Source organism: Danio aesculapii, chromosome 11, assembly GCF_903798145.1.
Source record: "Danio aesculapii chromosome 11, fDanAes4.1, whole genome shotgun sequence".
Lineage (NCBI taxonomy): Eukaryota > Metazoa > Chordata > Actinopteri > Cypriniformes > Danionidae > Danio > Danio aesculapii.
Window position 1 is genome coordinate 18,589,288 of NC_079445.1, and position 12,465 is coordinate 18,601,752.

At 35.1% G+C, this 12,465-nt stretch overlaps 1 protein-coding gene across 1 annotated transcript in view; it reads left to right on the plus strand.

The window, feature by feature from the left end:
• The window catches only part of tafa4b (TAFA chemokine like family member 4b), a 110,814-nt gene that overhangs the window by 65,397 nt on the left and 32,952 nt on the right, over window positions 1–12,465 (plus strand). The window contains exon 4 of the mRNA XM_056468274.1: window positions 3,566–3,721. Coding sequence (XP_056324249.1) covers window positions 3,566–3,721 — 156 coding nt within the window. The remainder of the gene's footprint in view (window positions 1–3,565; window positions 3,722–12,465) is intronic.

The window sequence follows — 12,465 nt, forward strand, 5'->3', positions numbered from 1 at the left end:
TGACTTAAAAACAAATCAACAGTTTTTTAAAAGTTTTATGTGAGATTAAGAAAAAGCTTAAAAAGTCATTATTTTACTAATTAATTAACTAATTAATTAATTAATTCATTCATTCATTTATTAGTTCAGTCAAAATATAGTAACTATAAAGATAATATAATTTTCACAGGTTTTAGTACAATAACAAGAAAATTTAGATTTAATTTAATTTGTAAATAATTTGGGATTTGTAATAATTTTTAAAGCATTCATTCATTCATTCATTCATTCATTCATTCATTCATTCATTCATTCATTCATTCATTTATTCACATATTTACAATTACAAAATCAATTGACTTGCTTGAGTATAAACATTTGTAATTTGCGTTCATTTTATGATTTATGATGGCAATCAACTGCTGCTTAAACCTTATTTAAGACTAATTATTTAAACAACTTAACAACTTAATTAAAATAGTTATTAAAATATAATATAATATAATATAATATAATATAATATAATATAATATAATATAATATAATATAATATAATATAATATAATAATAGTCTAAAAACATGTGGTATAGGTAAATTTGGTAAGCTAAATTGTCCATAGTGTATGTGTGTGAATGAGTGTGCATGGAAGTTTCCCAGTGATAGGTTGCAGCTGGAAGGGCATCCGTTGCGTAAAACATATGCTGGATAAATTGGCGGTTCATTCCGCTGTGGTGACCCCAGATTAATAAAGGGATTAAGCCAAAATGGGAATATCACTATATTGCCAAATGACACTATATTGACAAAACTGTGTCTGCTGAACCACATGATATATTTTTATCTTTTTAGGTGAGTAATTTAGATTTCAAATAGACAGGATATTTATAAACATATCTTCTGTTTGAACATGTGTTTAGATCATTTTGATGATGGGACTTTTAGTGTATCAGTAGCTGTTCATGGTCACATGCTTTTCAAAGAGCACCCTACTGATAGACACTTAAAGGTGGAAAGATGATTTTCAATTATTAAGCAATAGTCTTTTAGCCATCATGCCACCATGCCTTACATTATAGACTCTTGCATTGTTTGAGGGAGAGAAGATGTGCTTTGTGAGAAGTTCGGCATCTGGTAGAAAAGGTCTGCTATAAGCCTTGAAGTACAGTCAAATATGTTTGTCCAGAATCTGTTCAGTAAGGGACAGAGCACTGCTTTTCTTTCTAAAGTATTGGTCAGTTTGTCTGCTTGACAATCCCATTTTTGCACATCGGCAATACAACAGAAGTGAGATAAAGAAACTGAGAAATGTTTCCGTTTTAGTTCATTCAGATGTTGTCAAACGTTTCATTTGGGAACCATCACTGAAGTTGAAAATGTTAATAAAGTGCAGCATGTCACAGAATATTGCAATATATTTAAAATCGCAATAATATTGTATGGTGACAGACATTGTGATAAAATCATATTGTGGAGACTTGTGATTACTTAAATGGTGCAAACTAGAATTACCTTATTTATTAAACGAAAAAGTCATTTGCTCTTAAACTATGGCAACTAAAACAATAATTAAGATAAATCACACTCTTTGTTGATGGCTCTTTTGTATATGACTATTGTATATACAGTTTTGTATATATTACTGTATGCATTTACGCCATTAAGTCATTTGGAGCATTTTGAGTATGGCACAGCTTTATCAAAATAAAAATATAAAGTTCAAATTTTATAAAACAAGATCTAAACCTTTCTTTTTCCATTACACTCTCCAGAATCTCAAGCTTTCAAATGCAAAAACAAGCTATTTCTGAATGTCCCCTGATTCAGTTGTATAATGAATTTTGTCTGTCATTGTCCCTGGAGAAGAAAGTGACTCACCTCGAATCCCCATCACCTGTTTTCTCTCCCTGATGACAGCAGAACAGATGGTTATGCCACATATAAATATATATCAGTAAACACAGAGTGACTAGTTACTTTTGTATTCAAGCAATGCTAATGGTGTTTGATAACTTCATCCAAGATTTGAATAATTTGGATATGTTATTTCCCACAGCCACCTGTTATGAGCATATCATAATGTATTTTATTATTTCATATCAAATAAGACAATGAAACACACACACACACACCTCACTGCAGAGAAGCCTGTGTTTCCTGGAGAGAAATCTTGCTTGTAATTGAGCACTCATGTTAGACTGGCTGTAAAAAAAAAGAAAATCCCCCCGAACAGAAGAATAGAGCTCTGTTTTCATTATGTATGTGCTGCTAGTGGAAGTATAGGAGAGACTTGGACCTGGCAGGCCTTTAGCTGCTTGTTAGATGCTGCCACTCTCATTAAATATGTATGCTTCTTATTTTATTAGCTGGGTTATTAATGCATAAGGTTAAATTATTGAGAAAAATCTTTAAATAACTGTTTATTTACATCTATATTGACAAATCAGGTTTGCTTTTCATCTTTTGATCTCTCGCTCTTTTGAGTCGCTAGCTGAAAGAACAGACTCACATGCTAATGTTGCCATTTCTCTGAGAAATAGATAGCAGTATGTGTTGCTGTTTTTTGTCTGCGCAAAATAATAATAATAAAATACTACTAGTACTACAACTAATAATAATAAAAAAAAATTATATATGTACTTTTGGGATTTGGGAGACACTTATCCAAAAGAATTTATATTTACTGTATTTCATTTATTAAATTTTTGTAATGTGAAATATAAACTCTACATTATTACATATAAACTCTGAATTGCCAGATATAAACATATTTTCAAAATGTAATTATGGAATTATGAAATATAAGCTCAGAATTATGCAATATATACTCTCCTGTTTTGTAAAACTCTACTGAATTGTTAATATATACTAAATTTTAGGATATAGACTGACTTGCAAATGTAAATTGAATTACCAAATGTAAATTCAGAATTGCAAATGTAATATTGAAATATAATCTCGTACCTGTTATATATATAAACGTTGAATTATTAGATATAAACTCTTTAGAAAATTATAGAAATAAGTTGCGAGTTGCAAACTTTGAATCCCAAATATTAACTGAATTATGAGATATAAATCCAGAATTATGAGATATTAACTCAGGATTTCAAATATATATGAATTTTGAGATTTACTACTTGATTTGTGAAATAAACTCACTCATCCTTTGCCTCATTCCCTTTATTTTTTAGTTTTCATGCTATTGGAATGAACTGCCAGATATAAAATGTAGTAAAATAAAAACTCTGATTAGCAAATATAAATTAAATATCCATATATAAACTCAGAATTAGAAATATAAGCTGAACTTTGAGAAATAAACTCAGATATAAATTGTAAAATATAGGCTAAAAATGATAAAAATTGAACTGCAAATATAAGCTGCATTAACTTATAAACTCTGAAAATTTGAACTCTGAATTTCAAGATATAAACTCAGAAAAATAACATTTAAAATCAGAATTGGAGAGATAAATTCACTATACATGACAAATTTTGAACTGCGAGATATATTCTCTGAATTGCAAGCGATTTGTTTTTCATCTAATATTTATTAACTGATTTTTCCCGATCTCTTTTCTGCAGCTTCGTACCAGGTAAAGCAGGGCACCTGTGAGGTGGTTGCCATCCACCGCTGCTGCAATAAGAACAAGATTGAGGAGCGTTCACAGACCGTCAAGTGCTCCTGTTTCCCTGGTCAGGTGGCCGGTACCACACGTGCACAGCCATCTTGTGTGGAGGGTAAGAGCTCTTCATATAATTCTGCATTTTCCATTTCCATTTTATATAATAAATATATGGAGAATTCAAAGCAAGTATTAAGTTGTACGAAATGGTGGCACGGTAGCTCAGTGGTTAGCACTGTCACCTCAGAGCAAAAAAATCACTGGTTCGAGCCCCGGCCGGTCAGTTGGCATTTTTGTGTAGATGTTTGCATGTTCTCCCTGCGTGGGTTTCCTCCGGGTGCTCCAGTTTCCCCCACAGTGCAAAGACATGTGGCATAGATGAATTGGGTAAACAAAATTGGCTGTAGTGTTTGAGTATGAGTGTGTGAATGTGAGAGTGTATGGGTGTTTCCCAGAAATGGGTTGTGGTTGGAAGGGCATCCGCTGCATAAAACATGCCAGAATATTTGGCGGTTCAATCTGCTGTGGCGACCCCTGATGAATAAAGGACTAAGCTGAAGGAAAATGAATGAATGAATGAAATATACAAACATAATAGGTCTAAAGCAGAATAATACACAAGACATAAGAAGTCACAGTAATACATAAATATACTAGACACTCTCAGAAATAAAGTTACTGGAGCAGTACATTTTTAAAAAGTTCATATTATGGTACATATTAATACCGAGAAAGTGTACCACTCGAAATTTTTAGGTACTAATATGTGCTCTTAAGGTCTTTTTGAAAAGTGACAGCCTCATAGTGGTAATTAATAAACATTTCCACAGCAATAAAAAAGGTAACTGCATCTTGTTTTCTCAAAGTTGTGAGTTTACATGTTGCTATTTAGATTTTGCTACTCAAATCAGAACTGTGATATAAACTTGAAATTATGTAAATAAAGTTGAAATCTTGAGTGAAAAAAACAGAGGATACTAAATAAACAAGCATTGCAAGAGGTAAATTCTAAATTGTGAGATATAATTTCAGAATTGTAAGATGTGGTCCCTAAATCGTGAGATATAAATTCTAAATTGTTAGGTATCAACCTAAACTATACTCGAGCTAAATTCTGATAATTACATTTAGAATTGCAAATATACTCTGAATATTGAGAAATAAACTGCAAATAAACTGCAGGAAATAAACTCAGAAAAGTAACTTGTCAGAATGGGAATTTGAGAACAAAGCTCAGGGATTTTTGAAATATAAATTTAGAATTACAAAAATAAACAAGATTTTTTAGATCTAAACTCTATATTGCATAATTGTAAACTGATTTAAATTAAGAATTCAGACTTATTTTAGGCGACGAGGTGACGCAGTAGGCTCATACATTGTAGTGCTGTCGCCTCACAACAAGAAGTTCGCTGGTTCGAGCCTCGGCTGGGTCATGTTGCATTGCTGCTGGAAGGGCATCCGCTGCATAAAACATATGCTGGATAAGTTGGTGGTTCATTCCGCTGTGACGACCCCAGATTAATAAAGGGACTAAGCCGAAAAGAAAATGAATGAATGAATAATTTATTTTAGCGCAATATGGTACGAGCTAGTGTTTTTCCCATACTAATAAACTTCCGGTGACCTGTTATTGTGAGTATTTTTTTCCATCTTATACGGTTCCTTTTACAACATCGATGTTGTAATGTAATTCGAATACAATCAGTTAAACAGATTTTGACATTCATTTAGTTGCTCAAGTGTAAAACGAGACAAAAAGCCGTTTGCACGCACGCGCCCATCAGAATCGCCAGGCTAGCGCAGAAGCTCCATTGAATAGGGGTAAAATAAATGCTCATATTATAGGGACATGGCCGGAAAAATGTCATTTAATGCAGTGCTTCTTGTAAAATCTGAGACCCACTTTATATCGGATATCACACAGCCAGTGGAGATCGCTGATTTTTAAAGAAAACAGACCTTAAACGCCCCGATTTTGCATTGGCATACACTTCACCGGAAACGATTAACCCAGGTTACTGGCAAATTAAAAGTCCTATTAGCATGCTTCGGCATATATCCTATTCTGAGGAAAATTTAGTTTTACATAATAAAAGTCTAAATTGTGATAAAAAGCAAAAAGTCACAATTAACATATACAGAAGGTGCTAAAATACTATGAGGATGTGCAAAATAGTAAAGTGTGTTGTTATACAGTCCAGTTTAGTAATTCTGTACAGTAGCATCAAGAATAATATTTATTTTCAGTACGTTTTCTACTTGGTAGATATAGACTTTCTACATCAAAAATTTGTTTAATGCAATGTGTTACTTTCCCTTTCCATGTAATTAAATGTGATTCTAATAGAGCAAGAATTGCTACTATTATTATATGTGTGTGGTCAGTATGAGGATGATCAGGGTGACCTATTTACACACAATCACCACAGACACATCACCATTTATACCTGGTGTCAACACGTGTCTCCTGGGGCCAATTGTAAAAATTAGATGTATTTTGAAATAATAGCTGTTATCTGTAACGGATGTGACTTCATTGTCCTCCGCTCCATCTCTTCTCTATTACCTAAAGGGTTTGAGACAAGAGAGTGTAGTTTGGGTGATGAAGGAGCTTTAAATGTGTCCCTTCGGTCATACTGTACGCTTTTTAGTTATGAAGGCAAGAGGGCGAAGGCTGGCAGCCATTTTTCTTTTTTGTCTTCTTTGACATGCGAGACAAAAGACCCCAGCAGAAAGTAGGGAGAGCGGCATCAGGGGAGGTTTTCCATGTTATGACTTTCATGGCCCTCTTTGACTATAGTTCATGCAATGACAAAAATGGCTCCTGTGCACATGTTGTATTTTCTTCAGAAGCGAGGCTGCAGGATTGGGTTATAGAGGCACAGAGAGTCTGATGTAATCCAGAGAAAGACAACCGAAAGCTATGAAAAAGGATAGAATAGACACAAGGAGAAATTAATTATTCTTTACTGATAATGGCTGATTGTGTGTTTATACTGTAAAATAGCTAAACGGATTCCTGCATTATTAATGCAATATAAATAATACAAATCTGATATAATATATAACAATCGAATTTATAAATTATGATAGAATACTGGGGATTGTATAAAATATTATTATTATTATAACTATAAATGACAGCACGGTGGCGCGGTGGGTAGCACAATTGCCTTACAGCAAGAAGGTCGCTAGTTCGAGCCCTGTTTGCGTCAGTTGGTGTTTTTGTGGAGTTTGCATGTTCTCCCTGTGTTTGCGTGGGTTTCCTCTGGATGCTCCGGTTTCCCCCACAGTCCAAAGACATGCAGTACAGGTGAATTAAATAAGCTAAATTGGCCGTAGTGTATGTGCAAGAGTGTATGGGTGTTTCCCAGTGTTGAAAAGGGCATCCGCTGTGTTAAACATATGCTGTTTGTGAAAGACATGTGAAAGTTGAAAAGAAAATGATCAAAGAATGATTATTATAAATGCAATATAAATAAATCATTATTTACATATACAGTAACATAATACAAAATAACAGTCCAAAGACATGCGGTACAGGTAAATTGGGTAGGCTAAATTGTCCGTAGTGTATGAGTGTGAATGTTTCCCAGAGATGGGTTGCAGCTGGAAAGGCATCCGCTGCGTAAAAAACATATGCTGGATAAGTTGGCGGTTCATTCCGCTGTGGCGACCCCAGATTAATAAAAGGACTAAGCCAAAAAGAAAATGAATGAATGAATAAAAATAACATTTATTATATAATAGAAATAATATTATAGCTAACTGAAAAAATCATCTAATTGCCTGTCTAATCAATTTAATTAAGACTTTAAATGAAAAACAAATTAAATAAAACTTAATTAGTAAGTACTATTAAAGTATATAGTCATAAAAATGAAAACATAATAATTTTTTACAAAATTTACATTGTATTTACAGTAAATACAGAAATTAAAAGAACATTTATTAGAATACGGTAAGTCATTACTGTAATCTTTAAGATCACTTTCAATCAATTTAATGTTAAAATAATACATGAATAAATAAATAAAGAAATAAATCAACCCAGGCTTATTCTGAAAACGTACCCTTGTATACATTTCTGGAGAACGCCAAATACGACCCGGGAGGTATGTTTTTTTGCAGTTTTTGTTTCCACGAATCCACCAGAGGCCGCTGTTTATGCTTTTTGAGATCTCAACTTTTTCTTGCGAGTGTCATTTGCACCTACCCTTCTTGCATAAATTCGCAAGAGGTTGCTGTCGACCGACTGAATGACTGACTGACCCACCCACCTACTTCGCTAAACTCAACCGACTGTGTTTCTAAAAAAAATCCAGAAAAAGAAAATCCCCCTGATTTTTACCACATTTTCAGATATTACCACACTCTCACCCTGTTATTTACTTGTTTTGGCTTTTGTCTTACCTACTTTCTGGAACCGTTCTTCACCGGACTCGAACCCCATCGTCATGGTCAACTCCTGTCTGCGTATTAAGTCCACCGACGAACGCAGCCAGCTACTGAACAAACTGGTAACAGTGGGAAAGCCATCCACGGAAAGGTAAAAGACTTGGTTTTAAGATGAAATGCAGCCATATGTACTTCTGGCTACATAATTCGCAATCTCCAGAAATGTATATAGCGCTACGTTTTCAGAATGAGCCCTGTATGAAATAAACAAACAAACAAAAAAACAAACAAGCAAATAAATAAAGATTAACACTACGGAATGAGTTAGAACATTTACTGTAGCTGAAGGAAGAATATAAATAGTACAACAGAAGTTTATAAAACTGTACATTATGACCAGATGAATATATTTGTGCATGTGGGTGCAACAAACTGCAGTTGTTCATTTAAAAGCAGTCTAGAAAGAGAGCATGTGTGAGCTCACATCAGAGGTCATGTTGGCTTTGTGCTAATATATGAGAGAGTCAGTGGACTGACCTGTGTTTTCAGCAGTGAAGGAGAGAGAGAGGTGTGGGTCATTCTCCTCTACCAGCACTGCTGGATCTCCAGATCCCTCTGGCCATCAGTCTCGGTTTGTCCCTCAGGACCACACGGCCTTCTGGACGAGGTCACAGATGAACATATTCTTTGCTTCTGAAGCTGTATAAATATCTAATACCCCGTGCAGAGCTGGCGAATAGATAACCAGTAGTAGTGACTTACTTTATTTTTCAGTAGCTTAGCAATTGTGTTCCTTTTTCAGAAACAGGTTATTTTTCTCCCCAAGAAGCAGTGGTAGAGCATGATAAATGCTTTGTGTCATTATATACAGTATGACATCACTTCAGTGCTATAGTTCCCATGTGTGGGAAAGCAAAAATGGGAAACAGTATGGTTTCCAGAATAACAATAAAGACCCGTTCAGACTACAACAGTAAATGTCACATTATACGATTTTGTTTTCTTAATGTTTCATGCTTACCACATTTGACAGAGTACATGTACATGTTGCTTTGCAAACTGTCATATACAGTGTTGGGGAAAGTATTGCATTACAATATTGAGTTACTCACCCCAAAAAGTAACTAATTGTGTTACTTTTAATGGAAAGTAATGCGTGATATTACTGTTTAGTTTTTTTTTTGCGCTACTTTTTCTTAGCTGGTTGAGGTTTGATCTCTTTCAGAACTTGCAGGTGTTGTTTCACCTTTTTTTATAGAGAAGCTCTGCATTTAACAGCCACCTATATAACCTACACTTTCATTTTCCTTTAAAAAATGTAGGAGAAAATGATATTTTGAGAACTTTCTGAGCCCAGAGCTATACATGCTGTATATACAGATTAATGAAAGCATGTAAAATAATGTGTTTGCTACTTTTGAATGTTTTGTGTTATTAGTTAAGTAAATTCACTTGCGTTTGAGATAAAGATTGCAATAAAGCCAAAGAGTATCAGCATGAAATAATCAACCCAGGCTCATTCTGAAAACGTACCTCCACGGACGTTTCTGGAGACCGTGAAATACATCCCGGCGGCACGTTTTTCTGCAGTTTTTGTTTTCGTGAATCCGCCAGAGGTCGCTGTGTACGCTTTTAGAGATCTCAAATTTCCCTCGCGAGTGCCATTCGCGTAAACCCAACAGACGCCGCTGTCGACTCACTTTTTGACAGACTTTCTGACTGACTGAATGAACGATCGGCTGATCCACCCTCCCCCTTCTCTAAACCCAACCAATTTTATAGATTGACGCACCCACCCACTTCCCTAAACCCAACCAACACGTATAAAAAGCAATCCAAAAAAATAAAAGCCCTCGTCTGATTTTTTTTTTACCACGTTTTCAGATTTTACCACATTCTCACCCTGCTATTCACTTGTTTGTTTTATATTTTGGATTCTGTTTTTGTCTTGCCTGCTTTTTCTGGAACCGCTCTTCACCGGACTCGAAGCCTTGTCTTCGTGGTCAACTCCTCTCTGCATTTCAAATCCGCCGATGTTCGTGGTGCACTAACAGGACAAACTGGTTGCAGCTGGAATGCTGTCCATACGCAGGTAAGCGGTCAGCTGTTAAACGCGAAAAGGAACGGCGTCACACTGCCCCTTAGCGTTTGTTTAAAAAAATGAAATGCTGCCATATGTACCTCCGCCTACGTAATTTGCTGTCTCCAGAAACGTCCGCAGGGCTACGTTTTCACAATGAGCCTGTGTTGGAAATAATTTATATTATGGCAAAAACAGATTTTAACAAATGTGTAAACCGTTTCCCAAAAGAGAAAAAAATCTTACTATATCATAAAACGTAGTCTCTTCTACAGTAACGTTAGACAGTGGCTGCACCTCCTCAACAATAAAAGCAATAACCATTTTTTTTCAGTTTAGTCAAATTAATTGTTTTACCTGGAGGTGGTAAACTGATGTCTATCATTGCTGAAGGTGGGGTGCGGGTGTAGTGCTTTGCATCCAGTTTTTTTTTTTCGATGTTGTTTGTTTTTGCAGTTGTCAAGAGTTTTTGTTACACATAATCTACACTTAAAGGTGCAGTAGGTGATTGTCTTCAGAAACATTTGTTATTGTGCTGGTTGAAAGTCTCTTCACATCAATGGTAATGATTAAAGTTAATGATCTAAATGTATTTATACGTATTTTTATATTCTGGGTAAGACATAAGACTAACAAATGTTCATCCAAGTAAATATTGTAAGGCTGATAATTCCCATCATTTTGATAAGTAGCCCAAACTGTCTGTCAAGAAATGTAGATTTAAACACCTGTGCACTCGTTCACACAGATCTGCCGATTCACGTTCACACAAGCCACTGTCACATTTCACGTTGTCGTGAAATGATTTGCGTCCTCAGTAAGTACTAACATACTGGATACCCCCTCTGACTCAAAATAAACCCACATCAGTTAGTAGAAAAGTACACTGACACATCTGCTGTGAAAAAACAGACCTGATGATGATGATGAGTGCGAGCCGACTGTCTGTTTTTTCACAGCACGTTTTCTCATTGAGTGTGTGATTCAACCTAAGGTAATTTTGATTTCCGCAATATATTTTGGAAAATCCAATTAAGCAAGGTAAAAAGTAAGTCGCGTTACATTTTTTTAAATGTAACTCCAAAAATATTACTTATTTTTAAAAGTAATGTGTTATATTACTCGTTACTTTGGAAAAGTAATATTATTATTTAATAACGTATTACCCCTAACACTCATATACACACTCACCGGCCACTTTATTAGGTACACATTACTAGTACCGGGTTGGACCCCCTTTTGCCTTCAGAACTGCCTTAATTTTTCATGGTGTAGATTCAACAAGGTACTGGAAATATTCCTCAGAGATTTTGGTCCATATTGACATAAGAGCAGTGAACTCATTGTCATGTTCAAGAAATCAGTCTGAGAGGATTCATGCTTTATGACATGGTGTGTTACCTGCTGGAAGTAGCCATCAGAAGATGAGTACACTGTGGTCATAAAGGGATGGACTGGGTCAGCAATAATACTCAGGTAGGCTGTGGTGTTGACACGATGCTCAATTGGTACTAATGGGCCCAAAGTGTGTCAATAAAATATCCCCCACACCATTACACCACCACCACCAGCCTGAACTGTTGATACAAGGCAGGATGGATCCATGCTTTCTCGTTGTTGATGCCAAATTCTGATTCTACCATCCGAATGTCGCAGCAGAAATCGAGACTCATCAGACCAGGCAATGTTTAGTGGTGCCGAAACCACAGTGGATGTTATGAAGTTTTCTCAATCACTCCCATAATGCACAGCAATGACAAGACTTCACGCCGAATTAATTTGAAATAAAATATCATTTAATTAAAGTAACGTTTGTATAGACTACATGACAGAAATCGAAAGTCTTTGTAAGACAGCTCTCGCTAAGTGTTAAATAACTATCACAGGGTCTGACCAAGAAGTCGAAAAGCGAATCCGTCTGAGGGATTTATCCATTGACATTATAAACACAAACAAAAACGGTATCCCTTCCGGTGCACTGAGTGCTCTAATTCACTCACTCATTTCATTCACTCCTTCAAGCAGATTATATTAGTGGACTAATGTAGGGAATAGTGAATGAGGGTATAGGGGGCAATTTCAGATACAGCACTCTCTTTTCTGGTTAGTCTCATTATAACAAGAAAAGAAGTTATTTTACCTACAGTAAAATGTCATCATTATAAGAAAAGATGTGATTTTAATGACATAATTATGTGATTTTAACAACATAATATGACGTTATTAGGGGAACGCTGTTGTGTTAAAGAATAACATCTTGTTGTTATAAGAAAATATGTAGTTTTAATGTTAAAGGATCTCATGATTATGACATAATTTAATGGAAACACAATATGTGTGTCTCAGCAATGCATCACCATACTTTATAGTGGTTTTGA